Source organism: Lynx canadensis, chromosome A2 (genome assembly GCF_007474595.2).
Source record: "Lynx canadensis isolate LIC74 chromosome A2, mLynCan4.pri.v2, whole genome shotgun sequence".
Classification (NCBI taxonomy): Eukaryota; Metazoa; Chordata; class Mammalia; order Carnivora; family Felidae; genus Lynx; species Lynx canadensis.
In genome coordinates, this window is record NC_044304.2 from 97,864,717 (window position 1) to 97,892,208 (window position 27,492).

The window sequence follows — 27,492 nt, forward strand, 5'->3', positions numbered from 1 at the left end:
ACAAATCCATAACTTAATATCCTCTAATATATTTTTCTTATCATAATACATAAAAGAAATAGAACAGTTCTTTTCACCAGGAGCCATGACAAGTCCTTATTAAGGATTATTAATTATTAAGAGTTATTAATTAGCACTTATTTATTAAATAAACGCATTATTTTTCTTGTGTTCTGAGACATGAAAAGTAATTATTTTGCCCTCCTGCCTTGTTTTATGTTAGTCATTTCTTTTTCTTTTTTTTAAGTTTATTTATTTTGAGGTGGTGTGGGGGGAGGCAGAGAGGGGGAGTGGGAGAGAGAGAGAGAGAGAGAGAGAGAGAGAGAGAATCCCAAGCAGGCTCCTTGCCATCAGCACAGAGCCAGATGTGGGGCTTGAACTCATGACCCATGAGATTATGACCTGAGCTGAAGTCAAGAGTCAGATGCCTAACCAACTGAGCCACCCAGGCACCTCTTGTATTTGTCATTTCTTAGTGCCTCAGTAGTGCTGGTCTATGTAAGAGTTCTCTACTGTGTATCCAAGGGCCCTTAGTGACTAGAAATGTCTGTGACTATCCAGGTTTTTAAGTCAGGATTAGAATAAGAGCAGAGAACAGTCATGTTAGAGAGATCTTGGTAGAAAAGGGTTGTAGTCCTAGTTTGATTAAATTCCCTGGAGATCACTTTAACTTCAGAAATTCCAGGATCCTTAAGATGAAACTGTTTTCATCTTCAAATATTTCAAAGGCTCTTTTGTGAAAGTTTATGCATATTCCATAGAGATAATGAAAGAAAGACTAAAACTAATTGATAAAACTTACATATGAAGGCAGATTATGATTATCCTTCCTCGAGAGGTTAAAAGTAAGTTTGATACCTTTAGAAAAGTATTTTGAACCCTGAAAGCCTAGTGGCATACTGACTAGTAAGAAGAAAGATGGCTCCGGGGTAGAAAGAACAGTGTTTGTCCCTGCTAACTATACAACAAGGCATGTAACTTATAGGATAAAGGATGGAGAAGGCTAAGTATTTGGCATAGGACAAATACATACAAGATACATTTTAAGAGATGAGAAGGAGTTTGAAGAAAAGGGAAAAAATGAATAAAATTAGAATGATTTTTTTTTCTGATTCATAGACTTTATGGTAAAGAATGAGACCTGATGTTAAAGGTATGCTACAGGGTATTCTTGGACCAAAAGTAGGCTTTGAATACCTGAAGAAGAATTCATACTTGTTTCTGTAAGCACCATGACCCATTGATACTTTGGAGGCATAACAGGAACTGGGTCACTTATAGGTTTGTAAATGTAGTTCAAGTATCCCTGTGAATTTTGGGTATTACTACCAAATGCTTCTTCTTTCTCATACACACTTACTCAACCATTGGGCCACTAGAGAACACTAAATGTTATTTTCCCTAAAGTGTAAACATGGAAGATTATATAAAGCGTTTTATTCATAGTTCTTTAGTTACTTACCATTCTGTAGCTCTAGTAAGAACTGTGCCAGAAGTCTTTTTCTTCACATGGAAGAAATGGACTGAAGGTGCAATATGGCAGATTGTAAGAAAGTCTAGACTTTCAGCATAAATTGTATCTGGAATTAATTACTGAAACCTGGGTGTCTTTAAAAAAAATTTCTCAGCTACTTTCCAGGTAATTTAAGTATGTCCTGGATAAAGGAGTATAAGGATATGAAAATAATACCTTCTCGCTTCCTCTCCTTTCCTTTACACTTTTTTCCACAAAATGGTCTGACTGTTGCAATAAAGCTCTAGATTTCCTAAAAGTACATCCCTAAGATGGTAGTCTGCACCTGAATCATGGACCCAGGACGCTTGGTCTGAAACCTAGGCCTTGTGGACATGTCAGTGGAACTGTGAGCCTGCTTAGATATTCAAGCCAGTCAGTTCTCTGATCATCAGGCCCCACCCACATATATTTCCTTATTGTGAAACAGCGGTTAGCTTATTGGTTTGCATGGAATCTGATTTCTCTGAATTCAATCACTTCTTTGAAATTTACTCTGATTTAAATAAAGTCTTTATCAGGAAGAGCCAGGTAACCAGATGCCATTAAGAGTATCTACCTTTTTTACCCATGTGTTTTTATCCTTATACTTCATTCATTCATATATTGCCTAGAAGTAACTTGGGGAGACACCTTTATATGACAGGATTGGATAAATTGATAGTGGCAAGATAAGAAAGAACAATAAGGGTGAGGAAAGAGTGGAACCAGAAATACTGCAAGTATTTATACCATGCTTATAGTATTTCTGAGGCAAGGCCTTTTACCTGGCTCTCAGCTTTCTAGTTGTCAGAAGGAAAGGGGGAAACTTTGTTCATTACATCATTCACAGTGTTCCTAAGATAAAAAAACAAACCATCTGCTTAAGTGAAGTACAACTACTGGCACAAATAATGCATGATTTGGAGCAAAAGTGATATTAATATTAATAACATCCTTAATTGGTGATTGTTATTAGGACATTTTCACAGTGGCCTTCAACGTTAGACTAATGGCATCACACAAATATATAATGTAGTGTTGTGTAAAACTAATTTAAATTATTGGGGAGAGGATGAATAAGACATGACAGTACTTAACTGTTAATCTAGTTTGGTGCTCAGGTGCTCTTTCATGTATAGACAAATTTAGTAACCATGGTTAAAACTTCTAGAATGTATTACTGAGAGAGAATGTTAAAAAAAATCTCACCCTATAATTGTTTTGGTTTCTTTTGGTTTTGTCAGTTTTGCTTTATACGTTTGAGGTGATGTTAGTAGGTACATACACCTTAGAATCGTCGTATCTTCTTTGGCAGATTGACCTTTGATCTTCAGAGAATGTCTCTATTTTTGGTAATTCACTTTAATATCTACTTTGTCTTATATTTAAAGAGCTATATCAGCTGTCTTTTGGTTAGTGTTTGTATGGTATATCATTTTCTTCTACTGTGTACTTTCAGTGTCTTTTGTAAACAGCATATAGTTGGGTTTTTTTTATTACAATTTCTCAATCTCTTTAAATTTTCCCAATTCTTTATTTTTAAGATGCATTTAAAAGTTGTTATTTATTTACTTATATGTTGAGTTTAAATCTAAGCTCTTACTATTTGTTTGTAATCTAACAAAAACATCCTTGTTATTTTTATCTGCTTTCTTGCTTTCTTTTGGGTTAGTCAAGTGCGGATGTTTTTCTCCAATTTACTCTTTTCTTATATTAACTTTTCTTCTTTTTGTGGATACCTACAGATATAGTTTAGAATATTTGCAGAAGAACGTGTCCTGAATATTCATTAATATTTTTCCCATTCAACTGATTCTTTTTTTAATCCTCAGACTTTATCGGTATGATTAAAAACATTCTCTTAAATGATGACAGAATTTATGAACATGAAAGAATATTGGTGACTCTCCCTTATAACCAGTATTTTAAATTTGAATATTTGATATTTGCCAGCTGTATTGCTAGTCCTTCCTTATTTTATTAAAAACAATCCATTTATTGGTTCCATGTGAAGTCCTAACAATTATTTTTTAGGGGAATGAGTCCCTACTGCAATTGGATATAAAAAAAAATCTTTCATAACACCTGAAACTAATATAACACTGTATGTTAATTATACTAGAATTAAAAAAAAAAAAAGTCTTCTGCAGTTGGAGTGTGACCTGCATTACTGAGTAAAGAGTTAATAAAATTCTTCAAAAAGTTGGGGTTTGGGTTTTTTTTTAATTATTTTTATACACTACAGGTGTTGTAGTTCTTAAATGAGCTTTTAATAAATACTGAGTGGCAATAAGTTAGAGTTTATACACCTTGGCAAATGCCTAGGGTATGGTTTTCTATGTAACTAATGGATTACAGGTCTGTATATTTAACAAACAGTTAAGCTGCAGATGGGGTTAATACATTTTTATAAGACTTAAGGTGTGTAACACAGTTTTGTTCTGGAATAGAGTTCCTTTTCTACTCTAAGGTAGGCAGAGTAAATACCCACTAGCTGGCCAGGATTCTCATCATTAAACAAACAAACAAACACCCTACTTATTCACAGAGATAAATACTGAATCCAGAAATGTATTTTATATACATTTATATATATCTATATATCTAGATATCTAGATATATAGATATATAGATATATATAATGTATTTAGAGGAGAAACATACATAACCATCTTCTTAGATGAAGACATTTAATGAAGTTGAACATTTATTCACGATCAAAAGTTTATTAAACTAGAACTTTCTTAACTTGATATGTGAAGCTAACAAGTCTATCAAGCATCAGTTAAGTGATGAAATGTTAAAATCAAGAATTTCCTTTAAAAAAATTAAGAATACTGTTAACATTTCACTGCTTAATGTACTATGACCTCTTGTATTCAGTGTTGTCCTAGTAAGTACCAGACAAGCAAAAGAAGTAAAAGATATAAGGAATAAAAAGAAAGAAGCATAATTATTATTATTCACTGATAATAAAATTGAATACATAAAAAATGTTCAAGAATGCAGATTTTTAGAATTAATAAGAGTTTAGCAGGATGGATGCCTCCAAGAATCATATATATATCCGTTAATTCTAACAAACAGAAAATGTTATTTTTGTACAAGCCATTTAAAATAGCAACAAAAAGTATAAGGTAGCCGGTATAAATTTAGCAAAAGAAGCTCAAGACCCACGATAAGACATTCAAGAAGACCTATATAAATTGGAAGAGTTAGGAAACCTCAATATTGTAAACATGCCATAATGCCATATTAACCTATAGGTTTCATTCAGTTCTGTTGAGAATTTGAACAGGGCTTTGTTTTTGATGTTTGGAACTTGGCAAGTTTTTTTTTTTTTTTTAATTTTTTTTTTTAACATTTATTCATTCTTGAGAGAGAGAGAGAAATAGACAGAGTGTGAGCAGGGGAGGGGCAGAGAGAGAGGGAGACACAGAATCCTAAGCAGGCTCCAGGCTCTGAGCTGTCAGCAAGGAGCCTGACTCAGGACTCGAACTCATGAACCGCAAGATCATGATCTGAGCTGCTTAACTGACTGAGGCACCCAGGCGCCCTGGTAAATTGTTTCTAAAATGTGTATGGAGGAAGAGCCTGGCCCAGAATAATCAGGATATACTTGAGGAAGGATAGTGTGAGGGAGCTTGTTCTCTCAGATGCTGAGATTCATTATAAAGTAAAAGTGATTAAGGTAGTGTGTAGTCTCAGTAATTGACAAATAGATCAGTACAACAGAGTAGAGTCCAGAAACTGACCCATTCATGACAATTTGAGACTAATGTAGAACTGACACTGAAGAATAGTGGGGAAAGGATGGACTAATAAATGGTGCTGAGAATATCGACCATTTACATGGAAAAAAAATAAAATTGGATCCAATTTTATTCCTATCATTCATGAAATAGATTCCAAATGGATTAAAGTCTCAAATATGAAAGGCAGTATTTCAAACTTTTTGAAGAAAATGTAGGAGAATGTGTATATGATTTAAAACACAAAAATTCCAAATCATAAGAAAAATTTATTAATTTGACCACAGTTATATTAAGAAAACCTGATCATTGAAAGACACTATAGTATCTTTATAAAGAACATGGAAAGAGATGCCAGAAAATGAGAGAATATATTTGTAGCCCATTTAAGGAAAAGAGTGTTATGCAGAATATGCTCAGAACTCACAATGATCATAGGAAAACACAACTAACATAAAAGAAAAATGGACAAATACATAAGCAATCAATTCACAAAAAAAGAATAGTAGACTTTGGTAAGCATTCAATCTCATTAGTAAAAAATAAAATGATTTACGGGGTGCCTGGGTGGCTCAGTCGGTTGAGCGTCCGACTTCGGCTCAGGTCATGATCTTGCGGTCCGTGAGTTCTAGCCCCGCGTCGGGCTCTGTGCTGACAGCTCGGAGCCTGGAGCCTGTTTCGGATTCTGTGTCTCCCTCTCGCTCTGACCCTCCCCCATTCGTGCTCTATCTCTCCCTTTCTCAAAAATAAATAAACGTTAAAAAAAATTTTTTTTAAATAAAATGATTTGCAAATATAAAATTTCACGGTAATATGTGATAGCCAGCACAAAAGAAAACTCATACAACTATGTTGCTAAAGCAGTTTGGTGTCATCCAGTAAAATGGAAGGTATGCCAAGTCTGTGGCCCACTATGTTTACTTCTACATGTATATATGCTTTCAGAAGTTCTTGCAATGTGTACCAAAAGACAGGGGTGCCTGGGTGGCTCAATCAGTGAAATACTTTTGTGAAATAACTAGGAGAAAAAACAGGGGCTACAACTAGAAATGAGGCATAGAGAGGGCTTCAAAAATACTAATTTTATTTTTTAGGCTTGATGGTAGGAACATGGGTGTCTTTTTCCTTCTTTTTCTATATGACTTATGTATATGGTATAATTTTTATGTAAATAAGATATTTTAAAGGAGAACTTTTTAAGTAGCATAATTGAAAGGGAAGAATGAGGAAAACCACAAAAGATTTTTGGGGACTTATAAAATTTAAGGCTTAATAAGGGGAAAAAAGCCAACACCAAGCAGACATTTACAGCAATAAGGAGGTTCCTAAGGTCACTGGACTCCTCCAAGAAATCATTTTATCCTGAGGCTGTAATCATATGTTGTCTTTGTCCTTTTTACCTTTCCCTGAGCCCTCAATGTTAGTGGCTCTTTTCAGATACCTGTGGATATGAATCCGGGCTAGACCCCTACCACATTTGATTTATTTTCTAACAGAGTCCGAGAGTACATTAAGCATTCACTTTTAGCATTGGAACCCAGGATTTTAAAATAAGGTTAAAGGCATGATTAAAGCCAGAATTCATTAAATGGAAAGTCATTAAAAGGAAAGTGAATGCTTGCACTACATTATCAGGAGTGTCTTCTACAAGAGCATTAGATACAGAGCAATGAGGTAATTATTCCATGCTGTCACATTGTTTAGTTCTAAATTGGAGCAGGAGAGAATTCTGGAGTGGATTCAAGCTTGTTTTTATCATGCATACAGATATAATTTCTTGGTAAACTTTCATCATTTTCATTTTTCCTGAACAAATCATTTTCAGCAACTTTTAATCCCCGATAAATAATTTTGACCATGAAATATTATTGAGTTGCACTAATTAAAGAGTGAACATTCCCGGTAAATCACTATGGAAAATTTTAATGAACAAGCCAAATGAATGAGAAATCAATACTTATTGATTGTTTTCTGGCACATCATTAGAGCCAAAATCTGTTCTCTTAATCAAAAAGCAAAGCACCTAAATTGCCTGTCTAGTTTTTTGCAAGTTTTGCATCTGTCTTTGTGTAAGTCATTAAGACTTTTGTTGCCAAATCAAGGAGGCATTCAGAAGGAGGTATTCAGTTGCAAAATGACAACTCTCCTTGGTTCCTATTTCTCACCGCCTCTCTATAAGTTCACAGAAGTCACCAGACCCTTCAATCCAGTGAGGTATGCATTCGTACTAGAAGATATCTGAAGTTGTTTTGATAGAAAACAAGTTATTTTGTCAGAAAGAGCTTAAGCTTAGTAGTTTTCTATCCATTGTAGGAAAAGCAGACTGCTTTATATTTTGACTTTTAAATTTTGTTTGCTTGGAATCAAACTATAGGGTAGATTATGATCTTCTGGAAGTAAAGACCATTTTGTTTTGTTAATTTTTTAACGTTTATTCATTCCCCGCCCTCCCCCCAGAGACACAAAGCAAGCAAGCATGGGAGGAGCAGAGACACGCGCGCGCGCACGAGCACACACACACACACACACACACACACACACACACACAGAATCCAAAGTAGGTTCCAGGCCCTGAGCTGTCAGCACAGATCCCGATGCAGAGCTCGAACTCATGAACTGTGAGATCATGAACTGAACCAAAGTCTGCCGCTTAACCGACTGAGCCACCCAGGCGCCGCATGATAGTTTTAACTCAAATGTGAGATATAGCACCTTTTCAAGGAAACTTGACAAGATAGTTGTATCCTGAAGTGTTTCTTACATTTTATAGACAGTGCTCTGGTTCACTATGAAATTCTCATCACATAGACTGGAAGATACTGTACAGTTATGCTGAGGTAAAAAGAACTGTGAAAAACAGCCTGGGAAGTCCGGATGGGAGGATGCAAAAGAATATGCTGCCCGAGTGGTTTATGTATACAGTGCATGCTGGTGGGCTCCTGTGGTTTGTTCAGGGGGGGCCACAGATTTCACTTAAGCCATCTACCAGCCAAGAGGGAGACGTGCTCAATCAGGGTGTCACAGCATCTTTAAAATTAAAACGAAACAATGAACAGAGATTTCTGGAATTAGGACCAGAAGATTATCTTGCGTGTATGGCTCTGAACAACGTCCAGCCGAATTGTTTCAGCAGTTATAAAATCCTTAGGGTTTTTTCTGTTAAGGCAGGACACTGATATCAAGACTGAATTCCAGTGGACATGAAATAATTTTCTCTCTCAATACTGTACACTAATTATGTCTGAGAACCTACAGGAAATGTGACATATGAGAAAGCTTAAGAAACATTAGAACATAGGTACGTGGAAAACCCTATTGCCTGTGAGTTTTGTGATGACAGTAAAGGCCGTATGACCATCCAAAAAGTCACTTGGATATTTATTTTGGTTTTACAATTAATGTTTGATTTATTCAAGCTACATTATCAAAAATCTAGTTCCTTAAGTTTTTAAATTTGGTTTGCAAATCACTAAGGGATCTTTGAATAATATTTAGTTCCTGTTTATAAACTTATCTAATTAAACACCTATAAACATTTTAAATTGCATTTACAAATTTGTTACGTTTGATTTCCTTTTTAACTACTGTTCTTAGTGACTGAGAGTCTTTGCAAGTACTTAAATTCTCATGCATCTGTTACATTATGCTTACAAGTAGCATAACCTTTGAGTTTTCTTAAATCTTCTAATGCTGTACGCAATTAGTCTTCCTGTAGTTGAAAGATACTTTCCCATTAAGGAAGCCAACAACTGTCATTTCAAGTAATTGAGGTTATTTCCTACCAAAGGCATAAGATGTGAATTCTTATACTAATCAAGGAAACTATTATATCATGATATATAATTGGGGGGAGGTGTTGCCTATGTAGCATGCTTGGGATTACTAAGTATATCCAGAGATTTTTGACTGAGAAAACTGGTTAGATTTTTGTAGGCCACCCTGTGAGAACACAGAAGCTTGTTTATCGTTGCTATGTCAAAGATGCTATAATTTCAAGAAGAGGACATTTACATGTCCCACCTTCCTAGACCCAGCTTAATGCACATGACCTCATGGTTCTACTCACAGAAGGCCTCAGTTCCAACCAGTTTGCCCATTTGATTAAATTTTACAATTCTTTGAATTTTAGTACTTTTCTGTCGGATTCTAAAGATGTTTGACAGTAAAGGCATCCTAAGATATTTAATGCCTTTTCTTGTTACCTAAATATAAATTCTGGATCCTTTCATAGTCTCGGAATCAATGACTCTTATAAGAGTTGCAGATGATATTTGGTGGGATTTAGGTTATCTCACATAGTTGGTGGTGGTGCTTTTTTTTTTTTTTTTTTTTTTTGCTTTGTTTTGTTTTTCTGAATTATAGCCACTATCTCTATGGGCAGTCTAGTGGCATTACTAAGGAGTCAGGGGCAACAGAACTTAGACTTCTCTGCCCTCTTGAGAACAGGGAGCTAACTAAGTTAACTATAAGCTGAAGAAGGTGAAGTTGGATATCAGACTGCACTGGAGAAGCATTAAACTAAAACAAATAACTCAGTTATTATGTTTCAAAGGTCATACAGATGACCTGTATAAAAAAGTAATTCTTTAATATTTTTCAAACATCAGCAAATGAAATGTACAGTTGATACAACAGTAAACTCGGACCTACTTAATAGATTAAGAAACAGCGTTAATCTTCTCCTACTTGTTCTGAAACTGGAAGAAATTAGCTTCCTAAAATTTCATAAATAGTACTTGGGGTGTAAAAATTTATCAACTTTTAGGCAACTATAAGGAAAGCAACTAAATTAATAGAGTCCGGGGTGAGAGTTGGCCATGGGTGGGTTCTTAAGTAAAGTGCTGTCATAAGAGATGAAGTTGGTCTTGTAACTTGGTCTCAAATTACCATATCCGATTCAATACATCTTCCCCTGTGCAATACTAAAACGAAGTAGCAACTGGAAGCTAAGCCACAGGGCCTTCATCCGGCCAAATCATCTGGCAGTTAGTAAAGGAGCAATGCGGGCAAACGGTCTCCATAGATGTCGTTAAAGACCAGCCTTCTCACACAGGGCAGGCTGATAATCACCCGGATTTTGACAAAGTTTCCTGGGCTAATAACAACATCGGGAAATATTCAGTCCTGAAACACTAGAGCTCTCAGATTAGAATGGAATGAAGATGGGGCACCCGGGTGGCTCAGTCAGTTAGGTGTCCAACTCTTGAATTTGGCTCAGGTCATGGTCTCACCATTGATGAGTTTGAGCCCCATATTGGGCTCTGTGTTGACAACAGGGAGCCTGCTTGGGATTCTCTCTGCCTCCTCTCTCTGCCCCTAGCCCACTCATGTTCTCTTGCCCTCTCTCAAAATAAACAAATAAAATTAAAAAAAATTAGAATGGAATTAAGATGTCTATAAAAAATGAATGTGTGTTTTTTTTTACTAATTTTAAATGTGTAAGTAATATATAAATGCAAAAAATACATATGATACCAAACATTTTAACATTTACAAATAAGATAAAATTACGTGTTGACCAAGCTCTCCAAATCTAACACCTTCTTTGGGGGTAACCACCATCATCAGTATGAAGTGTATTTTAACAGTTCTTTTTCTGTTAAATCATATGCATATATTTACCATTGGAAAATTATTTTATGTTGTTCTGTTTAAAGTACTTAATATGAAAGTACATATTGTTCTACAACTTGCTTTAGTCATGTAAGGATATCTTGCTAGCCTTTCCACGCCAGTAAAATACATTTATTGAGTGTTTATGTAGCAGTCCCTCTTCCAAGCACCGGCATATCTATTAATGCATTTAGTTCTCATAACAACGCAATTATTATTGTTATGTTATTATCATGCCCATTTTGCACTTTGGGATTCTGAGGGACAGAGAGGTTAGGGAAATTGCCCAATTCGGTGCCAGAGAGCCACGGTTCTGGATTCTGTTCAAAGAAGACTAACTCCAGATCACTCTCATGGTAACTGTTTCACAGCACCTGAGACACATAAGCCTACCTCTGAATGCAGTGTGGATCAACCCCAAGCCCCATGGGCCCATCTTTTACGATCTTGGAGTGACTGTGAGTGATATGCATATACTGTTCAAGTTTTAAAATGCCACCAAGTGTTTCATGATGTTCAGCATTGTAGCTGATAATAGCGTTATGTGTGATAGTCAAAGGTAGCTCTTTTTTTGAGGAGAAGAATGCACGTAAGAATGCAGAGCAGACCCCATCATCAGGCTGCTCCGTTCCCCTCCTTCCCTTGCCATCTATATCTGATCTGTGGGCAGCATTCCATTTACGTCAAAAATAACGTCAATCTAGTGAAAAAACTGAATGACTCATGGCATTACTGTAGGGAACCAATCACTGTGTAATATGATATATAACATCCTAATTTCACAGAACATTTTTCATAACAGCTGCTAAAATCATAATCAAATCCATTAAATCCTTTTAAAGGATCCAATTCGAAGCAATATTGAAACTAGTCTTAAAATGCAGGTATATTGAGGTGGAGTCCTTCCCACGCTTTATGGTTAACCTCTTCATATCTTGTCTGTATTTGTCTATATTTATTAATCCATTTGAGTTTGCTCTTTTTTTGTATTTCTAGCTGCATTTGAGTCAGAGATAGGCTTTTTTTTTTTTTTAAGAAACTAGAGGATCTGGAAAAAGAATAGAGAGAAAAAGAGAGATGAAAAGGAAATTTTCCTCTGATTCTTATGGACAGAACTCGATAGATTAGAGAGAAGAGGTAGAGGAAGGACCCAGGGTCTTGGGATTATAAAAGCAGTGTTACGTTATTGATTAAGGTCTCTGCAGAGAGTGAAAAACCATGAGAGAATGCAGCCACCTAAGCCCTTGCATTCAGGAGCGTGTAACTTAGAAAACGTTGAACCAGTTGGATTTCTTTGGCCACGGCGCCATCCGCAAAACTGACAGCTAATTTTTTGATGTAAGAATTTTATTCCTTGGATATATACAAAGCCAAATAAAATCCCTCAGGGTTTTTTTCTTCCTTAAATATTATATACTTATGGAAATTTGCAGAGTTAGCCCCTGACTTGTATTTTTGTTTGGAACATAAAGCAAGACTAAACAATTCGATGAAGGCAAAAGATTACTTGTGAAGTTTACTTTCAGACTGGAAAGTGACCTTCCAGAAGGAGAGGCTTCTGAGGGCTGAGCTCTATCCAGTCTCTTCCACAGATTAATTGTGTGATGCAGTTAGTAAACAAGTTAGTAACCTTTGAACCTGGATTTCTGGTCTGGGAAAGAAGACTGGGCTAGAATCCCTAAGTTTCTTTTGAGTTGTAATATTCTGGTTCTTATATGACATGGTAGCCAAAGCTAGCTTCTAGTTACCCAGCCACATAAGTTCTGTACACATTTTCCTTCTGTTCCACATACCTCTTCTAATACTCTTAAGGGGGATGTTAGTGATGTCTTTAGTAGTTGCTTCCTCTCGACCACTTTCTCTCCAGCTTTCTGCTGGCATAAAAGCTGTTGAAGTGAAAGTTCTCCATTCCATCCCATTTTTTCTGATTCTTTACTTCAAAAAAATGTGTGCTTAGAATGAAATATAAATTGCTGATTTGTAATTCATGAATCACTCTTATAAAGTGACCCCAAGACCTTTGTTTTCAGGTCCTCAAAAATTAATTGGATGCAGGTGTTTGTTGGCCACTTGGATAATGGACATAAGGCATGGTTTTTCCAGCTAACTTCATCTTTAACAGATGTAATTCCAATAGTTTGCACCTAGTCAGTGCTAGCTGACATTAAAGCAGATATTCCAGATTGCTATCTGGGAGTTGTCTGATACCAGTACCAGGCAAATTGCTGAATAGTAAAGGAGCCAGAAGCCCCAGGATAAATTCTCTACACTCTAAACCCTGCTAAGTAGCTTTCATGTTCCCTTACTTTCTTTGTTCAGTACCTACCGATGGGGCAGCTATTGCAGTCCTAGATGGTGGGTGCTATGTTGGGTGCTCCCGGGCCAGGATTCTATTGCAGAGGGAGCCATTTTACAGCCATTTTACATTTAGAATGAGCTTCCTCCTTGGGTCTTCTTGTCACCAAGTAACTAAAGCTATTATTAAACCAACCAAATAAATCATCTGAGAAATGATTTTTTCCTTAGCTTTCAACATGTCCTCCTTTTTATGCTTTCTTAACACATATGTGGAAGATTAATAATAATATTTCGTATGTAGCCAATTGGAGAAATGAATTTCCTAGATTAGTCATGTTTTATGTGATTTTACAATCCCAAAACACTGAACATTAAATAAAATCTTTTTCTCGTAGCTTGTTCAACACTAGCTGAATTTGGAGGGCACAGGGTAGTAGCCTGGGGGTCAAAAAACTAGAAAAATCTTGGCTGCTTATCCATCAACTAGCCACGCAGAAGAGGGCAAGTTACTCAAGGTCTCTCAACTACAGGAGAGGACAAAATAAACATCCTTGGCTGCTCTTTTGTGTAGGGCTGTTGTGAAGAACACATGAGCTGGTGTGTGTGACTGTGCTTTGTTGTCATAGAAGGTACAGTCCAAATATGAGATAGATAAACTGTGAAACATGCTTGTACGCCGATATATCTAATTATATTGTTGCTTTCATCTGGGTGGTGTTTCCATGTTTTATATGTAAACAAGAGCTTGTAAGGTTGATTATCTCCCAATTATCACAACTAATGAACTCTTAATCAGCAGCTGCAAGTTTAGATTCTATTGAAAGGAAGAAATTAAAGTGATCAAGGAGATTATTTTTTCTTCATTGACATGTAAACAATAGACTACTAATTAGAAAATATTTAGCTGTCCTTTATATATACCTGAATGATCTGACTTTTCTGAATATTCACTTTTCTTTCAAATACAGGAAATGAAAAGTCAGAACCTTCTGTAAATATTGTCATTCAAAGGATGTATTTCCTAGGAAAAATAGGTTTAATATTATTTGTTAGAACCGTATGCCAGATGCTAAATTCCACATGTAAGAGAGGTATATCCTGAGATGCTTCCTTGTTTTGGTCTTATAATATATTTAGAGTACACCTTCATGCTAGCACTATGAAAAGGAGTTGCCTCAGGTAATGCTACTGTAAGAAACTGTGTTATTCCATTAATTCCAGTACCTATTAATTTTCTACAACTCAGTTATTTGCTTTATTTTTAATAGTTTAAATCCAGAAGCACTTAATTATTAATTCTGTGAACATTATGACTTCATTTAATGACTGCCACTCTAAAAAGATAAAAAAGGATGGATGAGCAAACTACATTATTTCTAAGGAGCAATAACATTCCAGATAAATTCAACCAGAGAAGAGTTTTTCCTCAGCCAGTGCCTACATAGATTGATGGATGGGTGACATTTCCTCCTCCCCTTTATAATGGCGGCTTTGAGGGGCACCTGGGTGGCTCAGTCGGTTGAGCATCCTACTTTGGCTAAGGTCATGATCTCACGGTTTGTGAGTTCGGGCCCCGCGTTGGGCTCTGTGATAGCAGCCTGTTTCGGATTCTGTCTCGCTCCCTCACTGCCCCTCCCCTGCTCATGCTCTGTCCTCTCTCTCTTTCAAAAATAAATAAACATTAAAATTTTTTTTAAAAATTTAAAAAGATGGTAACTTTGAGTCCTGACTTGGACTCCAGGCAGCAAGATTAGAGGTGGTGAGTTGGCCCACAGAGGATCGTGCTGGCTCTTTGGATGTTAGATCTTTTGGTTGCCTTGGTCATCTTTGGTGTTTGTTTCTTCCATTATGCTTTGTACATTTCTCCAAAACCTCACTGATTTATTTCTTACCTGCAGGGTATCAGGCCGGCATGGTTGTCACCTATATTTTGCCTAGTATTACTGATTACCTTGAGATTTTGTTATCAGCATCTGTGGTCAATCCTGTCCAAAGGTTCCCCTCACTGGTTATTTTGCAATATTCTTCTCTTAGACTTGAATGAGGCAGTCCCCGAAACAGAGCGCCTGGATTCAAAAGCACTGAAAACCCGAGCCCAGCTCTCTGTGAAGAACAGACGTCAGAGGCCCTCTAGGACACGACTCTATGATAGTGTCAGTTCAACAGATGGGGAAGACAGTCTGGAACGAAAGGTGAGCACCTTTGACCAATTTCTGACTTTGCAGTGCTGAGCTGTATCCTTGTTCCTACAGCTTATTGAAGGTAATGATTTTTCTGCAACCAGATTCTATGCCCTAGATGGAAACAGCTGGAATAGTTCACTGCTTTGTCTCCTAAATTCTTACTCAACTCGTTATATTGTTGTAATTCAAATTCTGTCTGTACTCATTCAATGAACTACCCCAAGGGCATTACCCATTTTGTCATATTCGTGATGGTGCTTTTATATTCAGCTGTTGGTTTCACCTAGTGGGAAATAATGTACAAGTAACTGTTTCTGTATGTCTTAGGATCTGTGTTAGCCACAATGGCATTGTGATGAATTGTTGTAAACTATGCAGTCTCATCTGTAAACCAACCAACAAACATTGGTTTTCAAGGGATTTACTAAAAAAGTTTGGTCTGATTTCAAAGTAAGTATTACATGGAGCTGATGTTCAGCAGCATAACCTCCTTTATAACCTCTTATACCAACAGCCTTCAAACAGTTTCTATAACCACACGCACATTACCAAATCACTTCTGCCCAAGGGTTTGAGAACTTCTCCAGAATCAGATTCTGGTGCTCCATCCCTCACTCCAGTGGCAGGCAGTGTGCCCTTCTCGTCTGACCACATAACTGAATTTCAAGGAGGACCGCTGCAGCCAGAACAGGAGCCTTCCTCCTCTACGTGGGGAGACACTTCACTCTCCTCTCCTTCAAAATCTGATCACGATATGGAAGAATCTCCTTGCCACCATCAAGCCACAGTCAAGCAAATATCACAAGAGAAAGGTATTGTTGATTTTTTTGTTGTTTTTGCTTTTGTCTGACTTAACTAACACCTTGATTTGTGCAGTACAAGGATGGCTTTTTTTCTCATAGCCATAAGCCCTTTGTCTTCTTACAGCTAATAATTAATATTGCTGTTGTGGGATAAGAGCACATGGCTCTCCTATTTGTTTATTTATTTACTTATTTATTTAATTTTTTTTTCCTGCCTGGTTAGTGTTTTTACTTCTACAGCTCTCCATAAGTTTATTATTGAAGGAAATTCTTCAGGAAGCCTACTAGAGATTTTGTAGAATAGCAGCCTGGAGTTTCAATAAACATTAACATACACTGGAAAAAAATATATGTGTATGTAATATATATGTAAAAATATATATGTCTATAACATATATAAAAATATATATACATACACATATACATATGTACATAGATATATGAAGCTGAAAGCAGTTATAGGTTTTAAGCCATTAATTGGTTTTTATTTAGAAGAAATCTCCACGGTAGTGATTTATATTGCAAAAATTATGACAGGAAAGCTATAATGGAGGGCGATTAATCAATTAAATTTTAAAATAGGCTCCTAGAATTAACACCAAAATTTCAGTCATGCCAATAGACGTTTGTTGTTTTAATTTATAGAAGTAGAAGTAACGAATTCTCGTTAAACAAGTTACCTGATGCAGAGATGTATAAAGAATAGGTTCATTCTTTTCCTACTGTGTCTGATGTGCCCCTTTACAGTAACCAAGTAAATTTGGTCATATTATCTTTCGCATCAGAAATACACATAAGTATATATTATGTATATATATGCATGTGTGTGTGTGTGTGTGTGTGTGTGTGTATGTAGATATAAAAACAAAAGCACTTTTTGGTATGTTTGCATTTTGTTTTGTATGCTTTTGTTCACAAAAATGAATCATACAAGTCACATGACTGCAGTTTTATTTTACATATAATAGTATTTTCAGAACATCAGCCTAGTGCAACATACACAAATTTCAATGACAAGAGAATTTTCTGTAGTGAGCCTATAATATAACCTAGGCAACCATTTTAATATTGATGGACATTTAGGCTGTATTCTGGAAGATTTCTTTTTGTATATTTACTTGTTTGCTTACTACTGTAAAAAAAGTTATAACAAGCACCCGTATATTCTTGTATACTGATGCTTTTATTTCTGTAGAGTACATTTTCGAAAGTTGAATTGGTAGTCAGAGTATATTGTATTCAGAGAAAAATGTATAGCTTTAAACTCCTTTATTATTAAAAATAAAGACTGAAAATAAATAAAATAAGTATTCAAAATAATAGGAACAGAGCAACCAAAAAACAGAAAAAGAAAGGAGAGGGTAAAAGATATAAGCAGAATTTAATTTTTATTGAAATGAAAAGCCTATTCTTAACCCCCCCTCTCCCCACAAAAATATAGTACAAGTGTAAATTATTCCAGCTAAAGGTGAATAGTCCTTTGGAATGACACATTAAGAAAAATATAGACAAACAAACAAAATAGCATTGGAAAAAAGAAAGGAGATACAAAGATTTTAAAAATTATTTTTTAAAGGTAGTATGCAAACTCAGTACATTTAAAAATCTAGAGAGGGGCACTTGGGTGGCTCAGTTGGTTCAGTGCCTGACTTCAGCTGAGGTCATGATCTCAAGGTTTGCAGGTTCTAGCCCTACGTAGGGCTCTGTGCTGACAGCTCAGAGCCTGGAGCTGTTTTGGATTCTGTGTCTCCCTCTCTCTCTGCCCCTTCCCCGCTCATGCTCTGTCTGTCTCTCTGTCAAAAATAAATAAACATTAAAAAAAATTTTTTTAAAGAAAATCTAGAGGAAATGGAGTTTGCTACAAAATTGGTCTACTCCAATTGGTCTAAGAAGAAAACTTGGATAAACTAATAGTCACAGAAATATGAAATATGTTTTCACAAAAGTTTCCATTTAGAAAGTCACCAGACCCAGGTGGTTTTATAACTGAATTCTACTTAACCTATAAAAAAAAAAAAATACGTAGGCTCTATTTTATGCTGTTATTCCAGGTAGGGTGTTTTTCATTTATTTAAATAGCTGGAGTCCTAAAAACCAGTAAAGACTGTGTGGAAAAAGGAAATCTTATGCATGTTGATTCCTTTTAAATATGATGCTAATCAATTGAATATAGGAGTGCAAGTTAATTATATTTCCACAATCAGGTAGCATTGATTCTGAAAATGTAAGAATATTTAAACATTAGAAGATCTAACTGTAAATCATCATACAACAAAGGAAAGGTAAAGTGTTATACATTAATAGAAGTTGAGAAGAATTTGATGTAATTCATCAGACATTTTCAGTAAAAACTTGTTACAGTAAAAATGGAATTAGAAAAACATTTCTGAATATGATTGGTTACTTACCAGTGATCAGTCACTAAAGAGTGAATCTTAAATCATTTGCACAAAAGTTAGGAATAAGACATGAGTGCCAACCATCATCACGATTTTCAAGTCTGTTTTTGAGAATTTCTAGTTGCAGGAAGAACAGAACATCAAATAATCAGTATAAAATTGCAACAGAGAAAACAAAAGTATCTTTATTTAAAGATTATATGAATATGCATCTAGAAGATTAAGTGGCCAGATATAAAATAAATATACAAAATCAGTACCTTGATGTGTGTAAGGTTGAAATGTCTTCAACTTACCTTGAAATGCATTTGAAAATTAATTGATTAATGGATGACTAGAGGCTATCTGGTAAAGCAATGTGTAGTAAATGGAAATTGGAGGATATATGGTGGATATACATTTATCCACTCTAAAAACTTTTTATCTTTTGAAAAAAAATTGAGTGGCAGAAAGATAGGTCATTTTTGTCTATACTGATTTAAAGATTTAGAACAGTAGACATTTTGTGGAATGTGATAAGCTGATCCTAAATTTATAAGAAAGGAGAAAAGGCCAGAATACCTGAGACTCTTGAAGAAGAATGAAGTGGAAGATCCTGGCTTACCTGATACCTGGAATTATTAAAAAGCCACAGGATTAATTATGCATATTATTTGTACAGAGGTTTACAAACAGACTCAAGAATAGAATAAAGAGCATAGAAGCAGATTACACACAGATACACATTTCAGATATATATGAAGTTATTTTATGAAAACTGCATAAAAAAGGGTGGATCAGTGGAGAAAGAATAGAGTGTTTAATGAGTTTTTCTGGGACAATTGGTTATCCATATTTTTAAAAATTATATTAGACTCCCTCATCTCATACCTTGCAAAAAAATTCATTCAAGGTGGATTTAAGACTTAACTGGAAAATAAGTGGAAAATGGCAAACTTTAAAACTATTAAAGAGATTTTTTAAATGTTGATTTATTTTTGAGAGAGAGAAAGCAGGGAGAGGCAGAGACAGAGGGAGACAAAGAATCCCAACAGGATCTGCACTGTCAGTGCAGCACCCAGCATGGAGTTCGAACCCACGAACCATGAGATCGTGACCTGAGCCAAGATCAAGACGTCGGACACATGGCAACTGAGCTATGCAGGTGCCCCCAAACCATAAAACTTTTAAAAAGTCTGTATGGAATATTTTTGTGACTTAAGGGTAGGGAAAGATTTCTTAAACAATATACAAAGGGGAGGGGAAACATATATAAAAGATTAATAACATCAGATGATAGTAAAATTAGGAACTTCTATTTCTCAAAGACATAACAAAGAATCCCACAAAATTGGAGAAGATATTTGCTGCCTGTGTAACTAATGTAGAAGTAGTATCTAGATTATATAAATAACTTGTATAAATCACTAAGAAAGAAATAACACAAGAGAAAATATATAATGTCCTGAACAGGCATTTCTTAGAAAATGAAAACCAAAAGGCCAAGATATGTATGAAAGTTGTTCAATGGTATTAGTAATCAGAAAAGTATGAAATAAACCAGATGAGATACCATTTTATACCTACCAGATTGCCATAAATATTAAAAGTCTGATGTTACCAAATACTGGAAAATGTGTGAAACAACCAGAGACTAAATAGTGCTGGTGGAATGTAAACTGAGGCAAACTCTTTGGAAACCAATTGGCATTTACCTAGTGAAGTTGAAAATGTGCATGCCCTATGACCCAGCCAGGGTTTATATAGCCTACACTTGCCTACTAAGAATCATGTACAAGAGTATTCAGAGCAGCCCTACTGTGTGATAACAAAACCTGAGAAAACCTGAAAACTGGTAAGTACTGGAATAATCACTAGTAAGAAAAGTTAAATGAACTATAGTATATTCATATGATGAATCTGTGCAGCAAGGAAAATTTGAATAAATCACACCGAAACATAATACCAGGGCTGAATCTCTGGAACAAGACATTGAGAGGATAAACCAAATACCATAGGTATTATATTGCAAGGTCTTATATTGCAAGGGACCTAATACCATAGGTGTTACAGAATACCTATGATTTTATTTCTATAATGCTAAAAAAAATTAGTGGATTACTTAGAGATATTAACAAAATGTGGAGGTTGTAAGTGGGAATGACAAAGTCAGTTACTTGGTGGGGAGTGTCCAGGAACTGAAGGACATAATTCATAAGTATAAACTAGGTGGCGGGGGAGAATAAATGAAATGGGTGTTTTTTAATTGGTTTTTCTTTATACTCCACAACTATCTTATAAATATTCTTGGTTACAGTAGTCAATATGCATAATAAAAGATCCCATATAGAAAGTTAATTGATAGACGTTCATACACAGTTACCTTCAAAGAGTTCTTGAAAGGTCAAAAATAGGCAAAAGAAATAGTTTCTTGGAGAGAAAATTCACATGACTTATAGAAAAAGATGATCAGAGAAACGATCATTTAAATTAAATACCCATCGGATTGCCAAAACTTTTAAAGAATTCCACCAACCAATGTCAGCCGTGGTGTGGGATACATTGCAGGTGTCATTGTACATCACCATGTTTTTGAAAAGTGCATACTCATCTGTCTCTCCCAAATCAAAAATTGTAATCTTTCTAAAAATACATCATGAACATAGAAATACATTTGATTTGGGAGGCTCAATCTGTTATAACTCTTGGTAAGCACCAGAGCTTTATTCCTGATATTTTCCTCCTTGGTTTCCTTTCCTGAACCTATCGATTGCTAGAATTATCTTCCACAGACTAGTCCTAAGCACAGCTCTTCTAGAAGTTTTGGGGTAAAAAAATGGAGTACCTAGAAAGTAAAAAAATACCAGTAGAGGCAAAAAAAAATAGGTCGATCCTGCTAATTCATCATCAAAGGTAGTTCTCAAGTTGGTGGAGGGCTTGCATGGTGATTTTGGCCTACTTTCAAAAGAATTAAAGACTTCAAAAACTCTCACTAATTAACTTAAACTGTGGATTATAATGGCACTTTTACAGATACACACTTGTGGCAATTCCATCTCTTTAGAAAACTGCATATAGACCGTAATTGAAGACCATAAGAAGACAAAACAGCAGACACATATATTTTGGAGCAATAGGTTAATACTTTTGGTCTACTGTTTATCAGACATCACTGGTTATCTGTAAGAACTTACATTATAGTCAGGGAGTATGGATCACTCACACATGAAATATGACTCCTAAATTTTTTTTGTGGCTAAATATTATTTAGATTATTTCTCTCTTTTATTTCTAACTTATTATGATTCTTTGAACTCAGCAGATGTTTCCTTTCAGATGGGAGGAGGAGAACATGGATTTAGATTGTGCTCCACAGTCCACTAGCAGTAATGTAGGATTAAAATGTGAGAATTCCATCCTTTCCCGAATGCCTCCCTGGTCTGCTGCTCTCTCTTCTTTGGGATTAAGCTCTCAGCTCAGGAAACAAGATGGGAGGTGGGTAGCTTCTTCTCCAGAGACCAAGTACTTGGGCTTCCCCCGAAGCCTTCCTGGGCTGAAGGTGCCTCATGCGTAACAAGGAAGAAGCAGTTCATTGAACTTTGATAAAGTAGTAATTTTATAAATAGTCAGTTACTAGTACAATAACCACTGTTAGATACTATGAGCAGATAAAAGCGGTGAGTCAGATTTTTTTGTTCCCCTGATAAAAAATTTCCAACCTTCTGTGTTCATTGACATTCATCCATTCATTTATGTGTTTATTAAACAAATAGTTATTGAGCAGCTACTCTGTGTCAGGCATTGTGCTAATGGCTGAATATACAATAATTAACAAGATTCCGTCTTTTCCCTCAAGGAGTTTGCAGACGAGATAGAAATAGAGATAGAGATAGAGATAGAGATAGAGATAGAGATAGAGATAGAGAGATAGCGATCTTATTATTAGTTTGTGTTATGACAGATCCTGTCTCTGACACCCCACAATCATCACCTTCAGTGACTGGGAAGGCCCTATTCTCTCCTGCCTTCCCCTCTCAGGCTCTGTTATACCTGGAAAGATGTCAAAGAGACCATCAGTCAGCTGACTGTCAGCCTATTACTAGTTGGTACCTTGAAAGTCAAAGGTCTAGTCTTCAGCTTTCTAAGTCCAGAAACTTAATAACACATTCAGATTTAATCAAGTTCAGAGTGACTGATTCTTGCTGTTCTAGCTTAGAAAACACTTATTTCTAGACCAGAATACTAATTTTCTGATTTACTTTGGGAGGTACAGCTGATATAATAACCAACATTATTCATATGTTCTGTTCTCTCTCCCCTGCTTGGTAGGTTCATAAATCAGAAAGTTGCTCAGTGAGCATAAAATGAGAGTAAAGTTAACTGGATGTGTATACGGAATATGCTCATTAGACTAGGCTGACTGATGAATGGCCTATTTCACCGCAGCGCCACTGTTACTTAAGCATTTTTGTGTCCCTCCAGGACTCTCCCTCCCCACTTCCCAAGAAACGGACCTCAGTATCATTAAAATGTTATGACATTGCAGGGGCTGATACAATGTGGATTATCAGAGTGGGATCTACCTTTGTTGTCCTCAAAATCCAATTTGAGGAATAACATTCTGTAAAATTCTTAAGTCCCTTGCAATATAAGACTAATCTATTTAGAGCTGAACTCAACAGAGGTTTGGTATGGTTAACCCAGTTTCCCTCTGTGTGTGTGTGTGTGTGTGTGTGTGTGTGTGTGTTCACATGTGAGGTTCTTACAACTCATTGGCTCATCAGAAAAAGAACTAGAATGAGGTTCGGCAAGACCTCAGGTCTACATTCTTACGTAACTCTCTAATCCTGGGAAATTGTGTTCTTCTTCAAACCCAGATTAAATCTCACCTTCTTTAGTGGACTCTTAGTATACTCTCCCCATTTCCGGGCACAGTGAATATTCACTTCTCTCTGATCCCACAGAAATTTTCACACTGTTACCTGTGCTTCTATCACTTTGTGTATGATAAGTAACCTAGTTGTCAAGGATGAGCCAGTTTTCTCATTCATCTTTTTCATCTTTGTGTTCTTGGCCCCCATCAAAGAGTGTGGCATATAATTGATGCTTCATAAGTTTCTTGAATAAATTAACCGGCATGCCTCTCCAGATAACCAATGCAGGTTATCAAACCAAATCTGGTCCCTACCTGTTTTTATAAATAAAGTCTTGTTGGAACACAGCCATACTCATTTGGCTATATACTGTCTACTCTGATGCTACAATAAGCAGAGTTGAGCATTTGTGACAAATACTGTATAGCCCAAAACCTAAAATTTTTGCTATCTGGCCCTTTACAGAAAAAGCTAGACCCCTGGTCTGGGCCTTTATGTGCTTCTACTCATCATTGCTGTATAAACTCTGAAAATATCTTAGTCTCTGGTTGCCATTTAGCTAGATTTTTTTTTAAGTAATATGCCATTATGTTTGGTCTATTAATTTACTGCAAGGTAATAATTAAGTTGCAGCTGTATTTCACTACAGTTTCAAGGCTAACAACGTGCTGGAATTATTGAACAACTAATTGAAGTTGGATGTTTTCTAAATTATGTCAACACCACATTCACAAATCATCACTTTGTTGTATTTGAGGGACCTCAGTGGAAAATAGGGTATAGAGAGTCCCCATTGTAACTAGATAAATGATAAACATCTATCCCCACTTCAGTTAAAGCAAGAGGAAGTATAACATTATTTGCAGAGATTTGTAAAACAAGTTATATGACAGTAGAAAGCATGAAAATATTTTCCTCATGCTCATTCTTTGAGTAGCCTAATAATAACATTTTGGTCTCTAAACTTCCATAACAATGGGCTTTTGTTCAGATAAGGTTAAAAAGAATAAATTAAGCACTATCATTTTTCTACTTGTGATTTCTAGAGGTTATTATTCAAAGTGTATATAGGCCTGTTAGCATATTGCCTGACACAGAACATGCCTTCAAAAATATTTGCTGAATTGGGGTGCCTGGGTGGTTCAGTATGTGAGGTGTCCAACTCTTGATTTTGGCTCAGGTCATGATCCCATGGTTCGGGGGCTCCACACTGACAGTGCAGAGCCTGCTTAGGATTCTCTCTCTCTATCCGTCCCTCCTCCCCCCCCCAAAAAAAAAATAAATAAAATAAACTTAAAAAAAAGTTGGCTGAATTAATGTCCTGGCAAGTAGAACCTGGCTTTGCAAAATCTTTACAGGATTCATTTATTATTGATATAATGCATTAGGCTCTTATACATGTAGAAATTATAAATTTTATCATTGGTGAGAGGAGGGGCCAGGTTACATCTAGCTGAGATTGGTAAATAAGACGTGACAAGGAATGTACAATTAGAGTGAGCATTGAACTATTTGGGTGGGGTGAGGGGAAGGATGGGAAAGGAAGGCAGATAAGGCAGGGCAGTGGCATTAGCAGAGACAGGCACACAGGAGATGGCTTGAAAGGAATGGGGCTGCCCCAGCCTGCCTGAAGCAGTTTGTTTATGCAGTGTAGATGATTGCAATTAAATTGAACAGGAAGGTTAAATCATTAGCTGTAGGATTTAAGTGCTGTAGATACGTCTCTATATTACTAGGCAACCACAGATGTTTGAACAGAGGGATAAAAAGGAAAAGACATTAGGTGTGGGCAAGATGAGTCAGGAGACCCTGGGAGGGATAACCTCTAAAGAGGAACAATAGACAATGGCAGAAAAGGGCCATGCAAGAACCCCTGAAGTGTAAGTTGCCCAGACACAGGGGAAGAAAGTGAGGAGGACAAAACTGATCACAGGGTTTCTAGCCTCCGAAAATATGGCCCTGTCATCAATAGAAAATAAGGAATCAGAAATATTATGGGAGGAAGACAATGAACTCTTTTTTTTTTTTTTTTTTTTTAATAAAGAAGGTCAGGAGAGAAGCTGGTCTGGAGGAGCAGCTTTGGGAGTCCCCAGAGGAAAGAAAAAGGGAGTCAGGACTCTGACTGCAGTGAGAGGAAGGAGAATGCAGCACAAGACAAGAAAGAAAGGCCTTAGCATGTAGCCATGGGGAGATCATTTACTACCTTTAAGAATGAAGGCCAGATTGCCAAAGTGTAAAGCTGCCGTGCCCAACCTGAGGGCTCAGACTTCCGATTGCTCTTGAAGGTAGTATTGGAGAGATTTCAAAAAGCCTGATGGAAATTTTACATAAACCTGAATCAATAAACAAAAACAAAATTGCTTTTTTTTTTCTTTTCCTGAAATCCAGCCAATCCAGTGTTGGTTTTTATGTAGACTGGAAGTCCTAATATGCATTAAAGATGTATTTGATTGATTTAAAACAGGGAAGTGCATTATTACTTAATCTTGCCTCTTCAGCCTTGTGAAAGCCTTCATTTAAGTGTTCCTTGGAACACAGTTTGGCAAATGTGTGAGATAATGACATGAGGTTGCCTAGCAGCAGGCTCTGTAATGGGCAGAATCAGGCTTTTAGTCCCAAGATGCCCAAATAACTGCGACACTAATAGGTTACAGAGTGTTTCCATGTACATCGTCTCATCTGGTCCTCTCACTACTCGTTAAAACATCTCCCAGCTACCTCTAATTCAGAAAATAATTAGGCAGTCTCCTTTTAAACTTTGCACAGTCCTAGCCATTAAGAGTCGCCTTAGGATTGATCTGAAGGAATCTGGCACCTTTTTTTTTCCTTTGGCTTCTATTAAGAAAATCGAAATCCTACTTTTTAAAAATTCTATGTCCATTAGCAAAATCACCTCATAAGGTATTTGTGCCATGACCGTGGAGTTTCTTTATGTGTATATCTCACATCTGTGGCTATTTAATCCCGTTACCCTGGGTGATGATGCAAATATTCATAATAAATATTTGAGACAAGAAGTGGATTTTGATGTGGACATATCTCTGACTCTTCTGTTCCATTAAGTACATTCCAAGGAATTATTGTAATCTAAGGATCATTAAAAATATGAAGAGCTCATTGCTAAAAATCTTGAGAGTTTGTAAACATCTTGTGCTTCTTTAAGAGCTTTGAATGTAGACTCCTAAATAAAAACTGTGTGCGCACTTCATGTTTTGTGTGTGTGTTTAGAAATTTCTCCTGAAATACAACTATAAGCAAAATTAATTAGCAAGGTTAATTAAACACTTCTGTAGGAGCACTTTTCTGTCTATACTCCATACCAGAAAATTGCTGGAATATTTTTAATTTTACAAAGATAGAGACAGACACCAACAGACAATTAGGAAAGAGTAGTTTCACACACCAATATGCATCAAATTTAAAACACCCTTTGTTAGTCATCTCAGATGACTGGATGTGCTAAAACTTAACACTGAACAACATCCTTTGCTAAATAGTTCCAGATAGAACCTTATGAATTATCTACTATGTTTAAGGAGGAATAAATGCCACCCATGGAATCTAGCTCTTACATTTGACATTGAACGCCATTCTCAAAGCCTCTCCTCTGACTGGTTTTTGGCATCATTTTGAGTATTCCCATCCCCCAGCAGCTGCTGCCCTTGAGAGCCAGCATAACTCAAAGAGGCAAAGATCATTCAGCTTCAAACACTGAGGAAATTTTGGCATCTTCCTCATCATAGGAGGCCAGCCAAGTGCTCCAACCCAGCTTCTAAGAGAAGCCTTTCAAAGATATAAATGTTTTATAGCTGAGCCCCAGCTTAAAAAGTCTCCCCCATGATCTGCCCTCCTCAGTTCCAGAACTGGCCACAGGCCATTAGCAAGGGAGAGACCAGAAAGGAAGGCTTTGACTCTCACTTTCTCCCTGAATCTCCCAGACTCTCAGGCCTGACTTTCTGTACTGGACTTGGGAGAAATGGGGGAAGTGGTCTGGGTTCCTGTCAGAAGGCACCGAAACCCAAAGGCAGGAAAGGTATGAAGCACAGAGCCCAGGCATTATTTCTTTTTAAAGTGTATTTATTTATTTATTTTGAGA

The 27,492-nt window shown here is 36.3% G+C and overlaps 1 protein-coding gene across 5 annotated transcripts in view; it reads left to right on the forward strand.

Annotated features, from left to right (window-relative positions):
* PPP1R9A (protein phosphatase 1 regulatory subunit 9A) overlaps positions 1 to 27,492 on the forward strand; it is a 333,913-nt gene that overhangs the window by 283,107 nt on the left and 23,314 nt on the right. For 3 of the 5 annotated variants that reach the window (XM_032592406.1, XM_032592402.1, XM_032592403.1), the window contains 2 exons: positions 15,193 to 15,350; positions 15,856 to 16,153. In XM_032592406.1, coding sequence (XP_032448297.1) covers positions 15,193 to 15,350; positions 15,856 to 16,153 — 456 coding nt within the window. The remainder of the gene's footprint in view (positions 1 to 15,192; positions 15,351 to 15,855; positions 16,154 to 27,492) is intronic. The other 2 variants (XM_032592404.1, XM_032592405.1) reach the window with 1 other exon arrangement.